This window comes from Nasonia vitripennis, chromosome 2 (assembly GCF_009193385.2).
Source record: "Nasonia vitripennis strain AsymCx chromosome 2, Nvit_psr_1.1, whole genome shotgun sequence".
Taxonomy (NCBI): Eukaryota; Metazoa; Arthropoda; class Insecta; order Hymenoptera; family Pteromalidae; genus Nasonia; species Nasonia vitripennis.
The window spans coordinates 8,501,461-8,526,700 of NC_045758.1; the positions used below are offsets into that span (position 1 = coordinate 8,501,461).

Below are 25,240 nucleotides of genomic sequence, written 5' to 3' on the forward strand. Positions count from 1 at the left end.
CTCTCTCTCTCTCTCTCTCTCTCTCTCTCGCGTAGTTTTTGGCGGTCGATTTTTCCCGCGCGCGCAGTGTATGACTTACGACACGCAGCGCGCGAGCCATTAACGCGCCTGAGAAGAATTTACAGCGAGCGGGATAGAGGACATTTTTTGGATTGATTTTTCGGGCATCCGCCAGCGCTCGAAGGATTTAAGCGATTTAATTAGCAGTTAAAGTTGATTTTATTTGCCATTTCCCAATGGCACGCAATGAAAATGTCAGCCGGCTGTAAGCACTAAATAATATCGACGCCGCCGAGAGAGCGAGCGAGCGCTGTGCCGTCGGCCGATAAATCACCGTGTATATTTTGTTCTTGACACTCCGGATGATGGCTTAGCGTCGCGGGGACTCCCCTTTTGAGCAGTGATTACCGGAGATTCGATAAACCCCCCGATATATATTCCGCTTTGGTCTATACTCCCGCCGTCGTGATAATTATTAAAAAACTAAAAACGCGGCTTGTCAAAGAGTCCATAAATAAGAAAGCGAATCTCCGGCTCACATCAGGTCAGGTGCGTATAACAAGCCCGTGTTGCACTAATCGATCTCGCACGGCTTCGCTCCGTCGCGTTTCGCAAGGGCTGCGCCGCAGTAGCCGCGGAGAGCTTGCGAGTGACGTCGCGCACGCATCCATCCGCCAGGACGCGTCAGGTCCGTCGACTTCCGTTACACGTGCGATCGCGCATTGTGGCGCTCTAACATTTGCCATTGTCATGCGCGCTCCGGCAATTTCGGCGCGGGCCTGCACCAGCCCTTCGCTGGATGTTACGCGGAGAGAGAGAGAGAGAGAGAGAGAGAGAGAGAGAGAGGCTCCCTGGCTACTAGAAATGCCCCCGACGGAGACTGACGTTGCTTGATACAAACTTTTGGTAATTAACGGCTCTAATTACCGGATTACGGACGTCAAGTACGCGAGCGGGAAAGTTGAGCCGAGCTGGCGATCCTGCGAACTACTCGAGACAGCTGCTGTACTGCGCGTAGACGACGACTGACCTGGATTTATGCGCGTAAGGGTGAGTATTTTTTAAACTTTTGTTCCCGTGGTAATTTTCGCCCAGCTATGTGGGTGTAGTATACGATAACCAAACGCAAAATATTACACCTCGCTTTGAAGCGATATACTATGTTATATGCCACGAATTCTCTCGCGCAACACTTTGAAGAGATCAAACCTTTGACCGCTGCTAATGCCGGGATGCTCAAAGCACCCGATGCTCTCATTATACAATGCATGCGCATAATATATATTGACTATGCGAGCTTTTATTCCACTCTTCTCGTTGAAAAAAGCTTTATGCACCGTGTTTAATACATGCGGATGTTCGGTAAAAACAGGAGCTTTCACCGAGCGACTCGCAATGGTTTCCCAAACCTTTGAAACCTATATAAATACAAAGGCCAAGTTGATCGCTGCAGCCTTTGTCGCCAACGGTTATTCCCTCTGGATATTCTAAGGTATCGCCGCATATAATACCGTAAATTACAGTTTGAAACACAACTCGAGAACGAATTACACACTCCGAGCGAGATTCCGACTTCCGGTACAAACAATATCCAATAAAACACGCTCACACTCGATAAAAAAGATCCTCTCCAGCCAGGAAGCTCTATATGCCCCGAAATAACCTACTCATCGCGTCTCGAGAAAAAATTCATTTTTTTCAGATCTTCTTTGAGCCAAGAGTTTTCAACATCGTCTTGCCGGCACTTTTGCGATTAAATCGAGCTTCTCTCTCGCTCGTCTGGCCTTTTCTCAGCTGCAGCGCCTGCACCCCCTACACACACACACACACACACACGCCTCCGCGGTACTTCATCTCCGCGCGCGCGCGCGCGCGTGAAATTCCCTTTCATCCTCCTCCGCGCGTGGAAAACCAAATTTTCCCTCTCCAGCAACGCTCTCCCACCCCCTGCGGCAGCAGCATTGGAGAGAGGATCCTTTGGAGGAGTATACAGAGCAGCTTTTTCCCGCGACGGCAGCTGCGCGCGCGCCACAACGGAGAGAGAGAGAGAGAGATCTCCGAGACAGCGAGCTCGCGCTTTAGTCTGCCGGCGCACGTCCCGCGAGGAGAATCTGTCGGAGCGAGTGTGTCGACTCGCCGCTTGGGAGAGAGGCGCACGTGGTCGGTCGCGGCATTTATTAATACGTGTGTTCGTCGTGCTGGACTTTGTTACAGGAGCTTCGGTTGGAATGAAGAGCGCTATCCCATCGTGTGCTGATGGTCACCCTTGGCCGTGAACGAGAGCCGACGACTGATTTTTCTCGTTCGCCATTATAAAGCCCCCTTACGACTATGTGCGTAGATAACAACGTATAATCAAGCTTTTACAATTTTCCTCTGTCTGTGTGTCTCTGTATACTTTGTAGGCGTTATTACTACGCGTCTGCAGTCCTACTCCGACTTTTGTAAGCTGATTCGAGCGACGCTCGACTCGAATTTATTGTTTGCACCCTACGCTTTGCTTTGTAACGAGACGAGAGACATTACGCGATTCGCTCGGGCAAAACTGGCGTGTTTTCTCTCTCCCCCTCTCTTTGCTTCTGTCTGTATGTGTGTGTTTGCGTAAAAGCCGTGTGTAGTTTGGGAAGCTTTTTCCGCGAAACTTTGCGGCGCGCTCGTCCGCGCTTTCGAATATTGCGCGAGGCAGATTGAAGGGAAGCGTCGACTTTTTCGCATTCGTTTGCAGCTAGTTCTTTATCTAAAACCGCGGCCTGCTGTCGATTTTCGCTGATTTTAATGAAAAACTTTCCGTCACTCCTGACATTCTCGCGGTTGTCAAAATATCCTTTTTTTTCGGTAAAAGTTTCCCCCGTGAGTATTTTATTTTTTACGCAGTAAAGTACGAATGATCGAGAATTGTAAATTCTCAATCTCGAGTTGGAAACAAAGTTGATGCTCATCGCGCCGCTGTCTGTATATATAGTCGGCGAAGAATGCATAATTACTCCGGAAATAAGTCTTGATAAACGTTAATCTAACCAAGCTTACTCCGGGGATCCGCGCGCGATGATGAATAAACCAAAATCTAGATCGCGCGGCGGGGGCATGTATCCAAAGTTTAAATTAAGACATTGAGTACAATAACGGCTTCAGACGCGCGAGTTTGTAGGCGAACCTGTTATAGAGAGAAATGTTGTTAGTCGTTTTGAAGATACGTATAACGGGGGCTGAAACTTTTTCGTTTCTCTCGTTTCAAAGGATGGTTCTAACGAAGGAAAATCACGCAAGTATCGTGTCCTTCTATTCATTTAAACAAAAACTAAAATTCCCTGATTGAATTATGGTTCAGTTTAGTTATTATTCTCTGCATTCCATCAATATTTCATTTTTCAGCTTTACGCGCCCTTGTAATTCATAATTACCGAAGCATCTTTCTTTATCGTCGAATAAACCATGTCGTACGAGCGATACGGCAGGATGCACTTGTGCCTCTGCCACACGAGGCACTCGATCGTGTGCTCGAGCTCTATACCCTCATCCCGTGAACGTTTCAGGAATAAATTTCACATTACAAATTACCAAGAAAAATTACTTCATACCCATAATAAAATAACACGACGCTCTCCTCACAGAATCGCATCGCTGCACAAAGATAAAGCTCTCGCGAGGTTTAATATAACATCAGCCCAGCAAATATTTAATTCTCCTTCTGACCCGTATATCCTCTCTCTCACCGGGGGGTCGCGCCGTTTGCAAGTTTTTCTGCCCGCGCACCGAAAAATTCGCTTTGTAATTAAACCACAGTGTAATCAAGCCGCGTAAAATACTTATGAATTTTCCGCGCCGGAGCTTTATTAAAGCTCGCGCATAGTAGGCAACGGTGGCCGCGAAAAAAATTGAGCGTGTATATCGGCACACGGCGCGTTATCAATTTTAACGAGGTGAATCATCAAAAGCTCCAGCTGCGCGAGTGGTAGGTATACACATACCCTTTGGAAAAAGACGGGATAGAGAGAGAGAGGGAGAGAGAGAGAGAGAGAGAGAGAGAGAGAAAGAGAGAGAGAGAGAGAGATGAAACTACCGAGCGCGTCTGTGTATATAACGGTCAACATGCGCTAGCCCCGGCCGCTCGCGTTATTGATGTATAGCTATACCCTCGAACGTATACGTGGGAGTAAATTAGCAAAGATGTGTTCGAGAAGCGTAGGATGCTGTGAGAATTTGAAATTCGACTGAAATATCGCGCGCGGGTATTAGTGATATTATGACGTTGGCCCCGTATTTGCGTCAGTGCGAATAATGCCTTGACGTCTTTGTGCGCATAGGTGTCGTTGAATAATAATTCGTCGAAAATAGATTGTTAGTCGGGCGATTAGGGTAAAACTGTATCCATCTCAATTACGTACCTACCCGTAGGGGGGAAAAAAGCTCCACGACGTCGACGGATCGCACAGCGGGATTCTACGTATAGCCGCGTACATAATACTGGATATCTCGTCGCGGCGCGTCTCGCTCGCGTCTCGCAGCGCGAGCTTTACCCTACAGCGCACGGGCCGAACGAGCCAGAGAATTATGAGGGCTTTGCACGGCCAAACTACTCATGAACATTAAGGGTCATTACAATGCCCATAAATTGTGGGCCACCGTCTGCCACGATATTTACGCCATCAATTTCTGCGCCAGCCCGCGCTGCAGCGTGTCGCCCCGCTGCACCGGCGCAAGGCTATTATATATGTATATAGAGAATATACACCGCGACGCGGCGTGAGGTCTCGTCGTGCGGATATTTTTCGCTTTTGATTTTGAGACGGCGAGTTGAGGAATCTGTCGTAGGAGCGTAAGCCGTAGTGAATAAAACAGCTTATTGTACTGGCCTTTCCTTCATTGTTCAAACTTTCCGTCTCTCTATTTTCTGTTTCCCTTAACTTGATGTGCGCACCTATAATGCTATATACACATCAATGTACCAGCTACACGAAAACTGCCGTCTTGGGCCTGCTTTGGCCACTCGTGCTATAACTGTCCCGATAAAGTGCCGTATAATTTTTCATAATCATGATGAATATTCTGTTGTTATTCAACAATCATCAGTTGTTTTTTTATTCAGATAAAAAAGCAATATCGCTCTCTGGCAAATCATCTTTTGATGCTCCTGTCAGTTGTCAATCAAGGAGATCGAATCAATTCAAACTCTTTTTTTTTGGTTTCATATAATATAAACGCAAAACAATAAAAATATACAAATACACGTTTCTTTTATTTCACCCGCATGGCATTTCAAAGCCATTGTGATCTCGACACGTCTACTTACGTAACAGATGTCGACACCACAGCTCTGTGGGGGGCAACTCTTTTGTCGTTTGTTATGCAATATCGCGCCACCTTTTGAAGCGCATGTTTTTGGTCTCATCATGAATTAAATTCCGTTCGCTCGAATAGCAGTGTAATTATTTCAAAAGGGACATATTTTCACACACGGCAAAACCGAATGTCGGCGGACGAAAATCTGTTTTTTTTTGTCGTGCAAAATAAACGTAACAATTTCACGCACTGCGTCCTCAAAATTAAATACAAACTGCCACGTTGGATTATAAACAACTCGACGGCGCAGCGAGTAATTCAATCGAGTGAGAGTCGAATACATTGTTGAAAAAATCGAATGATAAGTCCGATATTCAGTGGCGAAAAAAACGTGCGGAGCCCATCAATCCTTCATAACTTTCATATAACGCGAGAGAGCGCACGCGACGATAAAAGCGACGACCCTACTCTCTCTCTCTCTCTCTCTCTCTCTCTATATATATATATATATATATATATATATATATATATATATATATATATTCCCCGAGCGCGCAGGTACCGAGGACAGTTTGGCAAAAAGTACTTTTTCATTGCGTAATGAAAAGCGCAGCGAAGATTATCGAGAGCCATTAAACGCAGAAGCAATTCATCGAACTCGCTGCGCGTCGAGAGCCAAGTGTCCCCCTCTCGATTTTTTCCCTCTCCAGCGCTTCCGCAGGTATTATAAACCGCATGAATTTTAAGTCAGCCGGCGCACACGCCGGCCGCGAAATGAATTTTTCAGTGGCTCTATCTCGCTGCGCTTTTTGCCGGTTGACACCCGCTGTGTGTTGTGTATAATAACGCGCCGTTACCGCGATATTTTAACGCCTCTCTCGCTCTGTGCGGAGCGAGTGAATTTGCGTTATATTATGACGCGGCGAAGAGGGACATTCGTTGGACGACACTCCGCGTGTGACACTGCTTATATGAGCGCCATCGCGCGATTACCATTTTCAATTTGGTGGCCGGAAATTTTCAGGCTAAAAGCTGCCGTTGGCAACTCGCGGCTTTGTCCTTATTGTGCTCTTTGTTTTACGCGCATGCATAATGTACCTACACGGAGTTTGGATGTACTTTTTATATACGTGTATGCGTATAATAATTCCGCTGCGAAACGATTGCGCGAATCATTGTTTAATTTCTCCCGATGGCGCGCGCAGCGACTGAAAAATTCACCTACATCAGCGAGTCAATACTGCCGAACGTCACAATCATTAGATTATAGCCATTCGAGCGTCGGGTTAAACTATCATATTCGATCAGCATCAATGCGTCAACCAGAGAATAAATACACTAAAGGCCGGATGCATCGAAAAACAACTAGAACGCGCTCGAGCGCGCCTCTCTCGCGTTGACATGAAACATCTGAGATCCTTCTTGTCAGTAGGAAAAAAAAAACACGTACGCGCAAATATATACATATAGTAGCCGATAAACGGGCTGAATATTTATAAGCGAGTTCGCGTATAGCTGCGCGCGCTGCGGTGAAGGAAAATTCGGCTCTGTTGCGGCCGCGCTCGCCGGACCGCAACAGGCGAATTTCCGAATTCCTTATTATGCATGCGCGAACCTGCCTCTATATCTGTGTGTGTGTGTGTGTGTGTGTGTGTGTGTGTTTTACGTATAGTCGCGGTGTGCTGCATAGGTAAGATAGCTTGCGGCTTCTTTTTCGACTGTGTGTTCTCTAGTCTCTCTCTCTCTCGCGCGCGCGCGGCTCTATAAGGCGCTTAAGTTATCGCCCAATTAGTTGGCTCGCTGCTGGAATTTATATGTTGGCTGGCTGCTCGTGTTAATTGTTCGAGAGGAACGAGAATCTTTGCCGATTGAAATTTCAAATCGATCTCTACGAAAAATATTCGCTGGAGATCCACGGCACAGCAGCTATAAGGAGGATGAAAAATCGGCGGCGCTTTCTTGCGCTCTAACACTCTATATATACGTGCTGCATAACGGAGGAGCATTTTTTTCATATTTTAGCGCCCGTGACGGGAAAAAATTCGTTTCGGCGGGCTCTGATAATTTTATTAAGTAATTATTAAAAGTGCGACGTCGCGCTGTGAGCGAAAGTTCGATGACGCAAAAAAAAAGAGAAGCCGCCGGGGAAAAATTGCAAAGAGCAGCAGTAGCAGCGCAGAGGCCGAAAAAAAGCACAACGTAATTAATAAAATTACGCCGTGACAGGGTCGTTTGCCGCCTACTACGCGAACTTCTTCCTCTCCTTCTCCTTCTTCTTCTTCTTCTTCTTCTTCTTCTTCGGCAAACGGCTTGTTAATCAGCTTACAGCTGTATACGTCTATGAGGCGGTAATATTTTTAAGCTATTTTTGAGTTTACTCCCTGGAAAAAGTAATTACGTTTCGAAACTTGCAGCCGCGCTCGCGCGCGATTGCGCCTTCGCAGCTTGCGGAGCTTTTGAAAATTAAATATCAACTTGGGCGAAAAATTCCGCGACGCGACGACGACGATATATGCACATTGTAAACAAGATTATAAAACGTAACGAGATGAAATAGAGCGAGTGACTTGAAAATATTACGGTAGCTGGCAGGAATGGACTTATCATCGTAATCAGGCAACTATACACGATCCGCTTACAATGCGCAGCTCGGTGCGGCCAACAAGAGCAAAAGCTACGCCCGAGCGAGCTGCATCAGCATCGCGGGAAGCTTCTCGGGGTGAAAAATTTCGCCGCAGCTTATAAATCTCTCCTTCCTTTTTCCGCCTATACACCTGCATCGCGTCCGCTCGCGCGGAAACGATCGCTGCCTGCGCGGTAGGGAGAAGGAGGACGGGGGCGAAATTTCAAGCTGCGAAAAAACGAGTCCCGGAAAAGTAATTTTCTCCTTATAGAACGCCGCGAGCTAGCTGCGCCTCATGATAATACCCGCGGGAAAAATCATTAGTTAAAACGTCAAAGACAGAGAGAGGGCTACGTATATTTTGCTCGCACGCATACACACATCTAATATTCCTCTCTCGGAAAATTTCGCGCGCGAGGGAACTTGAGCGGCTGCGGCGCATCGACGTTTCAATTTTTCCCATAAATTACCTCCGGCAACTCGTTCCGGTCGTCGTGTGCATGTATGTGTGTATATATAGGCAGGAGGGAAAGTCGAGAGGAAAGCCCTCGCGACTTTGGCGCTTTCTTAACTTTCTCGTGCCGGAACGCTCGCAGTAGTTGTGTGTGTGTGTGTGTGTCATTTCGCGGGATTATCGAATTATTCAGTGCAGGCGCGAGCTTTTCGAGGCGCCCGTCGATCAGCCGATCCTTTCTTTTTTTAGCTTGTCGGATTTGTTGAGACACGCGTCGTCGTAGTTGATTTCTCCCGCCGGCGGGATAGAAGCGTATTCTTGTTCCAGCGTTGACCTCTTCTAAGTTCGTGGAAAATCATCAATGCACGTCAGTTGAGCAATTGGGGAATGACTTATTTTTTAAATATAATCTTCACTGAAATATAGCACACGGTTTTATGCATGTACAAGTGTTCGCGTTTTGAAATTCACTTCGATGGTCATCCAAGCAAAAGCTCCTCGTCGACAATATTCAATCCGAATACGAAATAAAATATTCAATAGACAGACCGCATGGCGGCGTGACCTACAATATACGAGTCGTGGCTCGAATTTTCGATCGAAAGCTCGAGTTGAAAAAACGCAAAATCACCATTTATCGAACGACTGCACACAGCTCAAGCGACGTAGCCGAAAGCCAGCCTCGCTACATACAACTGCGCTCGCTTCGTAAACAAAAAGCTTCTATTTACCTCTCGCTCGGCGGCTTATCCTGTTCCTTTTTCTCTCTGCCTCGAGATCTCTCTCGGGGCTTTTGTCGAGGCGAAATCGAAAGTTTTCTAATATGCAGAGAGAGAGAGAGAGAGAGAGAGAGAGAGAGAGAGAGAGAGAGAGAGAGAGAGAGAGAGAGAGAGAGAGAGACAGAATCCTTTGAATGTTTGAAATTCAGCGCGGGAAATCGAAGAAAAGCAGCGCGCGCGGAAGGACAGGTGCGTCGCGAGAACTCGAAAGTCGTTAGAACTTTCGGGAACTCGATCTTGCGCGTCGTCGTCGTCGCCGAGATAAAGCAATGCCCTCCTCGTACGCGTTATTTTTCGTATGAAAATATGATCTTCTTCCCAAGCAGAGAGAGAGGGAGAGAGAGAGAGGCGGGCTTCATTGTTTCGCCGGGGCTTTCATGCTCCAGTAACAGCACCGCGGTCGAGAGAGAGATATGCCTTTTTATTGCTCGTAAAGTCAATTCAACAAGTTCGCGAGCTGCGGATCCCGCTGGATTGATATGGAGAAACGACGGGAAAATTATTTTTCGAGCCTCGCCGGGGAGTGATATATGCATATAGAGGGTTGTCTGCCATCGGTTTAATTAATTTTCGATATCGACGCGCGGTGTATTTAATTCCAGCGCTTTATGTATGGGAATTTCAGAATCGCTGATTAATATACATATACATTGTTATTGCCTTTTCGTATGTGTTGTACATGCGTGGGTTCGTTACGCGTGGGACGAAACGCGTCTACGGTGCGATTTCTATATATTACTTAATAATTAGACTAATTGAATATCCGGCGCAGTGTGTGTGTGTGGGTGTGTGGTTTTAACTTGAAGGGAGTTGATTCGCCATCGTTTAATTTTTATGATTCAAGAAGGTTCTGTGAAAGCGTGGGTTCACTGAATATCGTAGCAATTATGATTATGACAGCTGTTCTCCAATAATTGTTATTTCGCTAAATTTCGATATTTTCTCCGAATTCCTATCATGCACAATGCTCGGTCGATGATTTATTCTCGACAGTTTTGAACTGCGTAAAAGCATCGAGATCATACATTGTTTAGGAAACATCAATATTCATAACGCATCGCAGCAATTAATGCAGTATGGTGAAATCTGTTCGATCCAAAATTCGGCGATTCAATTTTCCCTCGTCCTCTCGACTCTCGTATTATAATATTCGAATTACGAACGCGTCGAAATGATGCTTGTTAAAACCGTACGCTAAAAATTGCGCTATTTTACAATTCCTATGCTCCCATATCGCGTATTGTCATGAAATAAATTACGCTCAACGCCGCATCGACGTACAAATTTCAGGCGTACACACCTATGCATTGTATAATATTAGCTTAATTATTATTTCGTTATATAGCCGGGATGACGAGTGTAAATGAAAATAGACGTTTCCACGTATTCGCTCGCTCGTGTAATAACAGGCGCAGCGATATTGAATTATCGACTGCGGGGTGGCATCGTGTGCGCTTTTAACGGGCGCATTACTATGCAAATGGAATCAGCTCTTTATTCTAGAAAAATGAAGAAAAACAAGCCTAGCCGCCGTGTGCTGTATAGGCGCGAAGTCATTATTAAAATAAGACAGATACGCGATATCGCGCGCGTGTTTCGAAATGACGCTGCAGCGATGAGAGAGCCAGGCGTATAATTGGCATAATTCCATTATATTGCTAACTAGCATAAACACGAACGTTCGCGCGCAGCCGGATGTGTGCGCCGATCGGTCGACTAGGTCGTAATAAATTTCACTTCGAAATCGCGCCAGTTTTCAGGGCTCGAAATCCGGGCTAATTAAAAAGTTGGATTTTCACCATACAGAGCTTTTCATCGCGGATCGCAGTGTGCGTGACATAGCCATAATTAAAACGCTCGAATTTTCCGCTGTACGTACGCATCACACAGCGAGCGCGCGTTAACCGGCCCTAATTTGCTCGCCGGGAAGTTGGCCAACGAGGCGCAGCGGCGTGCGCGCGATACAACTCGAACAATAAAAGGGCCAGCGCGAATGCATCGGATCCGAGCTAACGAAGCCGAGTTAATTAAATATACTTGCTTCATAAATCACCCCTGCGCAGGCTTCCCGGAAAAATTAGCCTCACCACACTCCGCCGCATCTCTCGTGTATAAGCATGAATGCTCGTTCGGTAAAAAAAAGCAAACGATGAAAATCCGGAATCAAAGCGCAATCAGCTGAGCGGAAATTATAAACACGCGCGGGGGGAAAACGGCGGTTAAAAAGTTTAGCCGAAGAGAACGCGCGCGCGCGAGAACGCCCCGGACGGCTGCGAAATAAATAAGCTGCTCTCGCGCCGCATTACGTATTCGACATGAATGAAATTTCAAATGCAGATTAGCCATCGGCGCTTCCTTCACTGTACACTCATCTCTACACCTGCCTCTCTTTCTCTCTCTCTCTCTCTCTCTCCCTCTCTCTCTCTCTCTCTCTCTCTCTCTCGCCCTTTCGCTCTGTTTCGCCGGCTGTAAAAGCCCTGAGAGAGAAAGAGAGAGAATTACGCCCAAACGAAGCAAAACCACCCCGTCTGCTCTCTCTCTCTCTCTCTCTCTCTCTCTCTCTCTCTCTCTCTCTCCTCTGCTAGGAATCGAGCTTCGAAAAGGCGCGGCAGCTGTCTTAATCGTCTTTCGAGCTGCGCGCGCGCGCGCGTTCGCGTTCGCGAAATGAAGAAGCGGCTCTCTGAAAAAGCAGCCGAAGCGAGGCTGGAAAGCTCGCCATTTATCCGCATTCTAATTAAAATTTAATTGCTACTTTGGAGATCGCCGGGTTTCAAGCAACCCCGTCGACGAGTAAAATTTTTGCGAGGAGGGGGAGTGTTTTAGTGCAAGCTACGACTCTTCGAAAATCTCGGCATAAATCAACGGCGCGGCTGTCTTAATGACCGTGAGCGCTATGCTAGAGTCTTTGACTCGTGGGCACATGAAATATGCAAGCGTGTGTATCTGCATTCGCGCTGGAATTTTTTTCTTCTTCACATGCGGATCTCTGCTTTTGTTGAAACGACTGCTTTGAGTATAGCGCGTGGTTTTATACTAGTGGTCCGCGAAGTGATTTCCGTTTGGAGGAAAAATCCGCTCTAATAAGGGTCTCCCCGTCGAGCGAGTAGTATAGCTCGACTATGGTCAGACGCGGCTATTCGAGGCGGGAAAATAAAAACACATCGCTCGTTATTAGGCTGAGGACTTTTCAAGAGCCATATAATACGGTACTATCAAGGTAAAAAAAGGCCCGACGCGAAGAACCTTTGCTCCTTAGATCTCGTTTACAAGTAGTGAAGACTAATAGTCGAACGTTCGGGTCTGCGGCTCGAAAGCAATTTCTAGTAGATCACGATGATTTCGACATAGTGTGTCTGGTATACTTTATCTTCTGGCTCTATACTTTTCTTTGTGATGTCCGAAATAGAGCTCTAAATATGTTTCATCGATCTTAGCGCGGATGCAATTATTTTTATTCATAAACTATTCATTCTATTTATAACATCATTACAGTTGCTCGGCAAACGATCGATAAAACACAGATTCGGAGATAACGGTATCTGCACAGGATTTCCTTTCGTCTCTTAAGATTTCGAATGCAACGATGATAAAGATTTATTTTTCTTCTTTCAGCTCGACATCATCGCCACGGAATGATCGATAGGGAGAGGACGTTTTTCGCGGTATTATTGGCTTTGCTGATGTATCCTAACGACAATCTAGGTAAGTTGATTACACTCTTAACTATATTATCTACTGCTCGAAGAGAAAAAAACGAGGACGTGTTCGCGCGATAAGCAAATTCAAATTAGTTCATAAGACGCCTCTGGTTCATATCTCACTATTCGCGTATAATCCACTCTCCGGATTGTTTATAGTTGCAATACGGTTAGCAAACTTGGAATTCGCTTGGGTGTATTTCCATACGCGCTATGGCTGCGCTAGCCGGCTTCGTTTAAAAATTAGCGCCAACTTCCGCCCATATCTTCATTAGAGCCCATTACGGAAGACACCGCAGCTACATTCGCTAATACAATAAAGTCTATAGGACTCTTTACAAAATGCAAGCGGCCGTCGTTAAACTTTTACAACCGATTCAATTTCCATGCCGAGAGCAGCTCACACCGCTATGTCGTGTAATTCACTCTCGCGCTGTGTACAAATCTCTCATTTTCCCTGAGCGCGCGAGCTGGCGACACGATAAAACGCCGAACGTAGCCGGCTCCCATCCGCAATAAATCATGCTAATTCGTAATTTTACAATTACCCGCGCGCTCGGGCAGTATAGTTCGAAACAATAAAGCAGCTGACACCGGACGTATAGCTCTCGCGCGCGACGCTTAATCGCGATTGTGATGATCCTGATATGCGCGTTGCGTGTACTGTTTGTGTGCAGGCGTTAACGGAGCGTGCGAAAATTCGCACTACCTTAACCGGCGGTTAACCGTTGCGGCGCTGGTTTAAATGGATAAAACGCGGTCGCGCCAACGTGATTACACACACGCGACGCGACTCTCTCTAGCTCTCGTTGACTTGTCGACACGGCCAAACGAAATGATTTTTAATGAGCGTTTTAATTGCGCTACATGTGCGCAATGGAATGCCTCATTGTCGGAGCTTCTATAGTCGAGATAAAACGTGAACACGCGGTGTCGAGCGTTACGTGAATTTCGTTGGAAAATTGATCCGTTTTACGGCGAATCCGACTAGCTGCGCATCCGTTACATTTGAATATGCGCGTAATTTGCTCGAGATTAATTATATCGATGCTCAATATAACCGGATGTATTAAACGGCAGGATGCGACTCGTCGTTATAATTCTGTAATATAATATTGACGTCAATATTTGACAGTCACATGGACACAGATTTAATTTTGCATGATTATTACTGCGAGCGATGCCTGACTATTGGAATTTCGACTCTGATATAGCTAAAATTTTAAACTCCGTCAAAGACTCGACTTTCGTAGCAACCGCAGCTAGTCTTGTTAGCTCGAAAATCCCGAGTAAGAAGTCGACCAAGCGACTCGTCGCAACAAAGACGAGTGTGCACTCCTCCTAATTGACACTGACGTCGTTGAAAAGGGCCAGGTATTTGCCTCGACAATTACTGGAGAATTCTCCAGTCCCTGTCTCGCCTCTCGATATAATCAAGCATCGGCCCACTACGCATAGATAGATAATCGCAGCGCTGTCGCATGGAAAATATTAATTTAAAATTGAATCGAATGCAGCACGCGCGAAGTGTGCAACAGCCGAGATAACGCGGAATAAAGTCGGCTGAACTTTGAGACCTATGAGAATTTCGACGCAGCCAGAGCTGTCCAATACATAGTCGGCTACTCACTCGCAGTGGAGCAAAACGAGTGGCTATTCACGAACGCGCGCGCGGGAATAAATTAAGTTTAAATCAGTTGGCGCGCCTTTCTCAAGACGATCTCCTCCTACTTCTCCTTTTTCGTGCTCATTTCACGATTGGCCGGAAAACTCCTTCGTCTTTCCTTTATTTCCTCGGAGACGTCCCTCTTTTTATATCGCGCTCGCGAGCGCGAAATGCGACTCTTCAAACATTTATGTTCCCTTGCCGAGCGCTGATGTTTTCGCTGCTGGCGAGACGTTCTTTTTTTCTCTCATAACGGCTACTGCGACGAGCGAAAGAGAATATTTCGTAGGAGGCCAAGTGGATGATAATTTCGGTGCTCTTTGAAAGCGCGGGAGAGTCGCGATGGTTATGACTTTTCAGTTTGCAAGCTCTCGTGCGATAAAGCGGGGAAGAGTTTGGTAATAATACGAGTGAGGTGGCGGAGAGACTTTTTCAATAATTAATTAGACATCCTAATGATGCTTATTGGATCGACCGAGAATGTCAATATTGAATTGGATATAAGTAACCTCGATTCTTTGACGTTTTGTTATACGAACAAAGATACGATTCATTCCACGTAACGCAATTATTGTAGCAAAGCGATCAGAGTAAATTTCCAACCTTTCGAATTCAAATAAAGCTCACCTCCCATACAGGTTATCCACCAGCGCAGCTATCTGCACGTAAAGTTTTCTAACGATTGTCACTCAGAAAATCAAACCCCACTGCGGTATCTCACGCCGAATAAGCGCCTTTCGCGACTAATATAATCAGAGCTAAAAAAGAAAGAAAGAGAGAACGACGGTTCCTCCCGGGAAAAAACATTGATTTTACGGAAATCGAGATTCCGCTGCCCGCAGTCGCGCTCAAAACTCACGGACACTCGTCGCGCGCGGCGTTTGATCGCTTCGTTCTCTTTCGCTCTCTCTTTATCTCTCTCGCATATAATGAAGAGAAGACGGACCGCGTGGAAATCCCAGCTCTCTGGCTTATTTTCTTATCTCTTTCGCGCGCGCTTCCCTCTCCATTTCTATTTTTGTTTCTCCGGTTCTTCCCCCCCCCCCCCCCCCGTCGTCGTCGTCGTCGTCGTCGTCGTCGTCGGGTTGAACCTGATATATTTGTACGACGTCGATGGGAGAAAATATTCGACGGATTCGGAAACGAAAATTCACCTGCGCTAGTACGGAGATTCGTATGCGCCGCTGCGCTCTTATGTCAATAAGACCGTATGTACGTCTGCCAGTGATCCGGGCTCTTTTTTCTCTTTCTCTCGGTGGGATTCGAGTTACGCGCGAAATTTCACGGGGAAAAGTCGATTTTGAAAAGGCAAGTCGGATTTGAAGCGCGCAGCGCCCCGCTGTATATTACTGCAACGAGATATATTTTCATAAATATTATGCTCGCAGCGCCCGTCGCGCGATTCGAGACGCAAGAAAATTTGGAAATAAAAACTGGAAACTTGGAGAGCTGCCCAGTGACTGTAATTTTCACGTTGAACGTCGCTGCAGAAGCTCGTTAATTGCGTGAGCTTGTTTGACGTCGCAGCTGTATATTTTCCGCGATAATCTAATTAACGTTTGCGCTGCGGAGGGAATGAGAAAATATATACCCTCGACTGAAATCTTCTGTATTTACTTTAAATTGTTTGTCATCAAGAGATTCTCGGAGATTATAGCGAGCCCTCTCTGTCTCTCTCCTTTCTTCCTTCATCCTATCCTATCCTATTATTCTTGTTGCGTGTCAACTGGGTCAATCTTCATTCGAGCGATCTTCTTATCCAATTATCCTCAGCCCGCTGCCAAGGGTAGACGCTAAAGAGCGAAAAAGCAAATAAGATTTCTTTTATTCGCAGCGAGAGATATCGTGATTGCGGAGAATAAAAATGCCCATCAGAAAACTTAATCCTTCAGATTTTACTGTGTATCGTGTTCATGAATTTTATATCATAATGAGATTGAAAACTGTTCATTTCTTTTAGCGTTGCTTTTTACGTCTCAGCCGTACGAGTAGATGAATTTATATGATAAAAGCTATATTGTGTTTTGATGATAAAACGATGTATTCTATTATTCAAAGAAAGGAATATTCAATTATCATAAAACTTTATAATTACATTAAAATCATTATTATATGACTCATTTCTTTATGAACCATTTATTGCGGATATAATATACCGATAAGTTATACTGACGAGCTTATACATTTTGACTTTTATTTCGTTACAAATATGTTCAGCAGAAAGTCTGACTGATGCGCCTAAACGTGTATGAAAAAGTTTCGCAGGGGACGCGTGTACTAATTGAACGCGCGTTTAATGGAGTTTTAAATAGCTCCAGTTTTACACATTCAAGTTAGAACTTGTTGCTAAATTATAATTGAATTGAATAAAATGATGCAGTATTCGAGTAATGCAGCGAAGCTGCACAAGCTACATCTAACAAACATTAAACTACATATAGTTTCGTATAATTGTTTCATAAGTTTGAATTTTAAATAAAAGGTTATACAAAATTGATATTTTTAGGGTACCCATATAAAGTTATATATTCGAAATGTGCTTTCGTCTGCACGGTTCCCGAAGATTTTCGCACTTCTGCCTCTCGCTCTCTCTCTCTCTCTTGCGCTCTCTACTGCTCACTTGTTTACTGTGACTTATCACAAGAACTTGACCTAAAACTACAGAGACTTGTCAATACGGGGATCCGCTACATCTATGGTGTAAGGAGGGACGAGCACATCTCCCCTTACAGGCGTGAGCTGCAATGGCTCACCACCGCCGGACGTAGGAAATATTTTATGGCCTGTTTTCTAAGGAAAATTTTCAACACCTCTACACCATCTTATCTAGTTGCCTATTTTGATTTCCACGTCGCGCTCAGGCCTGTGAGGGGTGAGGTGACTCCACTGGACATTCCGCCCTTCAAAACGGAGACACTAAGGAACTCATTTTTCATCAGCGCCTCTTACCTCTGGAATAGCCTGCCATCTCAAATACTTCCGCTTTCATCTCATCTCACCTCATACCATTTCATTTCACACTCGTCACTCGTGCTATCACCAAACTCACACACGCCTACACCAAACTCACACACTGAATACCTTATACTTTTTATTTTACTTCTTTATATTGATATATGTACAACATAATGTACAATAATAAAAATTAATTAATCTAATCTAATCTCTCTCTTTCGTTGGTGTCGGAGACTCCATAAGAAAGCTCTTCGACAGATTGGTTTTTCCAATAGCGGCTCATCCCCGTTTTTGTAATGACGTTTTTGATTCACTATTAAACTTCATTGAAAAATTAAATTTTGACGCAACTAAATCAAAAACTCAAATTTAAAACAGGTTTTGCAAGCAACCCTAATTTCAATATTCCTGCGATTGCACTACATCGACCCAAAACGCGCAATTGCAAACGAAATCGCTCGAAACGAGAACAAAGCAATATTGTCAAACTGAAAACTAACGCAGAGAAGGAAAAACTCGGCGCAAAAAACAAGGCTGTCGGCGGGGGAAAAATCCGAACGCGTTCGCTTGTCGAAGAAACGCAATAGCCCACCTAAAAACAGTCGGCGAAAAGCGAGAAACCGCTGTATAACGAGAGAACAACGCGCGTGAGAGAGAATAGGCGCGCAAAAAGGGCGAGAGCGAAAAATTCGAGAGATGCAGAAAGCGCGCAGTCATCAATTGTCGGGGACAAACCATCGACGATCCGCAGCTATATGTGTATGTGTAGAGAGAGAGAGAGAGAGAGAGAGAGAGAGAGAGAGAGAGAGAGAGAGAGAGAAGTGCGGGTCACGCGCTTCTCGTAATTTAATAATATCTGTCGGTTATTTTCGTTGCACCATTTGTCCGGTGGCTCGTTCGGTCCGCAGAGACCCAACGTTCGTTTTATCGAAAGCCCGTTTCGTCGTCGCTGTCGTCGAGAGTTCGGCGCATTGCGTAGGTGTACTGTCCCGAATTGATTTTTTTTTTCACACGCTGTTTGTATGAAAGTTTGTTTGACGAGCAGATAGAAATCTTTCGTCATTAAATCTCCGCTGTGCTCTCGATTTTTATAAGCACGCGAATAAGAGGGTTTCGTATTAAGGATCCTCTATATAGAAAAATATACATAAAGCGTTGTAAAGGGATCGTGTGTCAAAGGGGATATGGAGGAGCTATATCAATAAGTCTTCAGCCGAGATTCCATCCTTTTGCAAATAGGCATTCACTGATTCTTTTTCTCGTGTGTATATATATATATATACTGCTCTGAAAGATAGAATTTTAAAACTGCTAATGCTATGTGCTTTGATGGAATACATACCTTGTAAAATGTTTACATGCGATGGATGTTGATAAGATGAGCTGAAGTGATTCGGATTCCGTATCTAAAATCATATAACAATATTTTTTGTTAATCAACTATCTATCTATCTTAACTTCATAATAATTAGTAAAATTCGCAAACGACGTCCTAAAAGACTGCATTATCTTGAATTTTTTAAAAAAAAGTGTACCATCAACAACACCTCCGACGTTAATAAGAAGAACCACAAACGATTTCGGTACTGCACTATAAGACGTTCCCGACCGCTATCACAAAGACGACTACAACCGCAGCGACTACCCTCGGTATTAAAATTCCTACGGTCGGCTATATATACACACAGACTTTTATTTATGTGGAATGTCGCGCGTATGGCGAACACGACGACAAAGTGAAAATTGCAATAATGAGCGAGACTCGATGGCCGGACGCAGAAATGCCGCGTTTCATACATCCCCTCGGCACACTGCATCACCGCACGCACACAGCTGCAGCTTCTTCCCTCTTTATTTTTTGTTCTCTCTAGACTCGTTTATTATTGCGCAAACATAAGCACGCACGTAGGAAATATACAATTATGCTATATGCATACCTGCATGCCAGATTGACTTTAATTACTAATCACTCGCTGCGCGAGTATGCAATTAGCGAAACGCGAAATTATAAAATAATATCGCGACGACGCGCGCATAAAAGCGAGAGACTATATCGAGAGCTCTTCAAGTCTATACGCGCATCGTTATCGCGCATAATGATTATGCCATTTCGTCGCTTTTCACTCGTCATCCTACTCATTATACGATTGTCTTTTTGCAGGCGGAGCTTTTCAGCCGGAATTCGTGAAACCTCTCCAGAATCTGACAATCCCGCTCGGCAGGGACGCAGTTTTCACATGTCACGTCGAGCACTTGGGAGGTTACAGGGTGAGTTTGTCGCTCTTCTTTCACCGCGGCTTTCTTTGCGCTGATGCTCGTCTCTCTTGCGCCCCTATTGTTATACCTATAGATGGATACGCGCCGGCGGACACGCGCGGATGGCTTCATTAAAACGGCTTGATGGAAGGAGCTAGATTGCGCTTTGAAAAATATTTATTTTCGTTGGATATCCGACGCTTCGCCGTTATTTTTGCTTCTTCCTCGAGCGAGCGAGCCGCTGAAAACAAGGATCCCTCGCAGCTCTCCTCTCTGTGTTGTCTAAATAGAGCATAGTCGGCGGATGCTCTAAATATTCTACGATTATATATCCTTATACAGAGAGATTACCGAGGATTACCGAGCGCTCTAACTGCTACTTGTTCGCGTCTAGCTACACATTATGCAGAATTTTGTCGAAACGTCAAGTTAAATCCGGAATATCATTACAACGTTTTGCGATGCTACAATGCAAACGCGCCTCGCGGCAGGTCAACCGAAATAACAATGCGCTCAAATGAAGCAACGTCAACATCATAATAGAACTAAACTACGAGTGTCCTCAACAGAAATAACCAGCCGGTTCGCCTCTCGCGCGAGCAGCTTAACTAAATAATTTCGTTTCGCTTCTGCATAATATACGTGTATTTGCGCACGGCTCTGTGTGTCCGTACAGGTGGGTTGGGTAAAGGCTGACACAAAGGCGATCCAGGCGATCCACGATCACGTGATAACTCACAATCCACGCGTCTCCGTGTCGCATGGCGATCATTCGACCTGGAGCTTACGCATCAAAGGCGCTCAGAAGGAGGACGAGGGTCTCTACATGTGCCAGATCAATACCGATCCTATGAAGAGCCAGGTAATTGAATTTTTGTTCCCTTCTTTGTGCTTGTTATTTTCTACATACAGATAAAGCTCTTGTGTAAGTGTGTGTGTAAAGTTCATTCACAATCATCCATAAAAAAGCGGCTTTACAAGGAAACCATCTGCGATTCTTCGATTCGTTATTTTTGCGTTTGAAAAAGTACTCCAGCAACGTTCTAAAAAAACCTTTTAAGATTTCAAGTGAAGTGTTCTTTTCTTAAAATTTCCATTTCATCGCGTACTTTGTCGAAAATAAGCGAGAAGCCAGATATGTATTTTTTGTTTGAGAAGAAGCTTTGGTCAATTTTCATCCATAGTTTGCAGAGCTTGTGTTTGAAATTTAAAACAAACGCACTTGCGGCGCAATACGAGAGACAGTTTTCAAGGAGATAATGAATGTTTTGAAAAATAAGAAGAAGCATGAGCAGCGAGAGAGAGAGAGAGAGAGAGAGAGAGAGGCAGAAAATAAATTTAATCGAGAACCGAGCGTTTTAAAAAATTCGCCGTGTTCTCTCGCAAAGTTCGAGAATTTGTTTCTACCTTGCCGACTTAATAGAGCCATTACGGTCGGAACTGCACAAAGCGCCAGAGGCGCGAAAGCGGCGCACGGAAAAGAGTATATAGGCAAAGGACGCGGAGAAAGAGGGAACAAGGGGAAAAGAGCGAGGCAAAGAGGGAGAGAGACGCTTAGATAAGTGGAAGTGCGGAATCGCGCGAGGAACGTAAAGCGTAATAAAAGGCGCAGCCGAGCGACTTTTCGTTAATTAACGCGCGCGCGACAGACTCGTAATAATTAGGGCGTAAGTTGCGCTGTTACTTTCCAGTTACGCGCAATAATATCAGCGTACGCTCGCTAACCGTAAACATTTTTGTTAATTGAAGAAAAACTACTGCTATACCCACTGCTACTACTACTGTACTTCCACGCAGAGAGAGAGAAAGAAAGACTGGAGAATTTAATTTTATTCAATTATACCATCTCGAGCGGAGTTAGCGCGCAGTTATTCTCTCTTCTTTTCTGCTTCCACTTACCCACCACACTTGCGCCGGCTCTTTTTCTCCCGCATTATACCCCCTTCCTTCTTTTTCCCCTTACCCTCTTCTTTCTTTCTTTTTTTAATTAAATTGTTATAACTTATTAAACTATCACTAGCCCTCTATAGCTGCGAGGCCGTTTGGAAAAGTAATTAAGATCTCCTCTCGCGCACGCGCGCGATTTAATTTTCGTTTTAATCATCGCGCGCTGATTCCGTGCGCGCGAACACGATGATCTGGTGTCGAACGCGTGTTTGTTTGAAATTCGCGAATTTTGATATAGATTTCATTATATCGATTGACAAAGGTATGTAAATATTGCATGACACCAGCACGCACACATGCTGCGCCGTAATTGCTTACATGAGAACGCTCGCATTTTCATGTTAATGAACGTTTCAAATGAAGCCGTTTGCCGCCGCAACACACACTACTCGTGTGTGTTGTATTGTTACATGTCAAAGGTCCGACATATAAATTTCAAATTTCGTGATCGCCATTATATCGGCGCGCAATTAATTCAGTGCAGCACTGTTGCTGAAAATAGCGGAGAAAAAAATTCACCTGCACTCGAGCAAGCGGGCTCTTCTCGCAAAGTGCATAATTACGAATTTCAGCTTAATCAGCTCGAGGAGCTTGCGCGCGAGTCTCGAGGATCGGCTCTCGAAAATCCTTAATCAACAAATAAGCTGCTAAATTAAACAAATTATCCGACCTTTCAAAAGGCGTTAACGAAGGCGTACATAGCGCCAGCGCCCGACAAAGTAATGAGGAAATGCCCTCTTGAAAAGGCCGGCAGCTCTTTCGCGCGCAAAGCAACGAAAAGAGTCTCTCCATTTCTCGGCTGGGAGAGCGACTAATGAAGTCCGCGCACTCGCTCTCTTTCTCGACGTGTACAGCGGATTCCGTTAAACTTGCCAACGCCAAAAGCCGTGCAGGCATCCGCGCGAGTTGTGCCGGCACGGCCGAGCCATTCATGGCGCGCGACTTTTCAAAGCTGCCCCTTTCGCGATCGGCATCCTTCGGATCTGTTCTTCTTGCTCCTACTACAGCTGCTGCTTCTTCTTCTTCTTCTACTTTCTGACAGGGTTTGCTGGTGGTGGTCGTTCGTTACTTTGAGGGCAGGGATAAGAGCCACTCGTCGGCTAAGCTGCCGCGCCGTACGCGGACTTGTACTACTTGAGATTATGCCCTTCGGATTTTCGGCCTGCCTGAAGTGTGTATACACTGGCTTTCGTTGCTTTATTTGTTAGTGGTATCTTTTCTTCTCGTGAGGATTTGTTATTCCTTGCTCTGCAGGTTATCCAGACTTCGCTTGATGCGAAGTTCGTCCAATGCGTGAATCAGGGTCTTTTGATTCGGTTTTCGCGTTAGACGAGATGTGGCTTTCGAGTTTCAAGGCGAACGAAGTAGGTAGAGTCTAATAAAAAAAAAAATATTTGTTGATCAAAATAAATTACCAAGCATAACCGATGTTGAGTTTTCCATAATCACGCTTCGTTAGAGCAATTTGGAATCATTCAAAACTACGTTGTATGAATGTTAAAACAATGTGTTGATGATTGATTTATTTGTTAGAATTAATAATCAATGCTGTATCACAGTTATTGATATTTCACGGAATCATGCGATTATACGCATTCATTATCTGTCCAGCATCACTCAGACTGTGTATTCTACATTGAAACACTATAATCAATAAAAGTCTTTATGAAGAACAAGAATTTCTTTGAGATCGATGCGCTTAAAAGCGAATGAAAAGCGGATCTTCCATATTTAGTTACTATTTGCATCTCTCCCCCTCTCATCAATTTCGAGAGCACTGGCTTAAAGATTTCTGACGTTTGATGGAAAACGTCTAATTAATCTCGTATTATACTATTTTTTCCCCAAGTGCTTAATTTTCTTCTCCAAAACCAATGTATACTTTCACGAACTTCAAGTAATAATAGTAAAACTCAACGCATAAAAACTGCAGAGCCTCTCGGTATCGGATTGTGAAACTTCAAAACGCTCTTTACATTCTTTCAACCATCATCCGTGCTAAACCTCCCGATGGCCCCTATAGCAACAGTAGCGAGAAAAAAACAAACTGGAATACCTGGCGATACACACGGCCCGATGCACATTCCAATATTAATTTATCAATTATCCGACTGAAATACGAACAGACTCATACACAACGGGCACCTGATGCGGACTCTATTCTCGTATGTAATAATTAATACATAAAGCCTGCTTTCAATCACCCTTCCTTTTTTGCAATCTTCCTATATACGTGGGTAAGATATTGCATTGCAGCTGCTGTAGGGTTTATCGACTGTTTTTAAAGGATTAAGAGCCATCGTGCGGGAAATGAAAACTTTTTCAACGCTGGATTGACAAAGTGTTAATTTATTTAAAACCAATCTTTTTAAAATGCGAAATACATACATGCACATGATCGTTTGGCAATTTAAACGATGAACCGAGTGCGCATATGCCGATTAAACAATAATAGCGTTATGGTTGACACAATTATATCTGTCTGCAATAATGAAATCAATAAACTGACGTTTAATTATTGACTGATATATTTTGTAACGAACGATAAAGCAGCTTCATATTAATGCGGTTTGTTAGATTTAGACTGTCATTTATTTATAAACTGAACACGCGCGATAATAAGCGAATAATGCAAAGAGCAGACAAATTAAAGTAGGAATGAAAATATTGCATTATTCAGCGCCGAGTCTGGAAATAAGTTTTTATACCGTCTAAAATGCAAAGGAAGCTTTTTCAACACGCGCAATGCGGTTAACGATGGTTTGAACAATGAGCTTACAATTAATATCAGTTAAAGCTATATCGTTGACTCTATAATTAAATTATTAATTGAAATTTTTCAATCAAAGCAAAAAATTCGTTTTTAAATCAACTATGGTCAGATCATTCAATCGAACGAAAATTTTGATATTTCCAGTAAAATATACTGCTTCGCTTTTGCATCAAAAGAGTTGTCATTAGACACTGATGTAAATATCGGAAAAATAACGCTGGGAAACTTCATTCGATATATTCTAAAAGTTTCTCTAAAAAAATATTTGAATACATCCGATCTTCGACAGCTCTCACAACAACGATTTTAGTTCTGGTAATTTAAAGCTTATCTCGATTGGATCAATAAACGCGGACATGCACATGAATCCACGTAACATCAACTATTTCCATAACTCTTAAGCAGGTTTTGCACATTGGAAAACGATATCGCAGTATCTATTAGCCTATAATAACTTTATAACAAAGCATCAAGCCAGAGCGCGATATGTATGTAACGTATGGTAAAGCAGCCAGTCCGTCGTGTTATTATGACACACAACAATTTCGTACGAGTCGAAACGCAAGTATCGTGCATAATGCATGTAGCTGCAGACATATCAATCAACACGAGCTCGCTGTACCCATGTATTTTCAATGCAAACGTCGAGCGAGCGCAGCGGAAAATTTAATAAATTAATGCGACGCTCTGTATGTTTCAGACGGGTATGCTGTCAATCGAAGTCCCACCAGACTTCATACCCGAGGAGACGTCTGGAGACGTGACTGTTCCGGAAGGATGGCATGTAAGCATCGAAAAGACTGGTATTG

At 44.4% G+C, this 25,240-nt stretch overlaps 1 protein-coding gene across 2 annotated transcripts in view; it reads left to right on the forward strand.

Moving 5' to 3' along the window:
- Window positions 1–2,066: 2,066 nt before the first annotated feature.
- Window positions 2,067–25,240, forward strand: part of LOC100119286 (lachesin) — a 34,550-nt gene continuing 11,376 nt past the window's right edge. Inside the window, exons 1-5 of one of the 2 annotated variants that reach the window (XM_016983167.2) lie at window positions 2,067–2,333; window positions 12,749–12,838; window positions 19,617–19,723; window positions 20,388–20,573; window positions 25,132–25,215. In XM_016983167.2, coding sequence (XP_016838656.1) covers window positions 12,769–12,838; window positions 19,617–19,723; window positions 20,388–20,573; window positions 25,132–25,215 — 447 coding nt within the window. In that variant the 5' untranslated portion in view covers window positions 2,067–2,333; window positions 12,749–12,768. Of the gene's footprint in view, window positions 2,334–3,401; window positions 3,953–12,748; window positions 12,839–19,616; window positions 19,724–20,387; window positions 20,574–25,131; window positions 25,216–25,240 lie in introns of those variants that run through there. The other variant, XM_031923136.1, reaches the window with a different exon arrangement.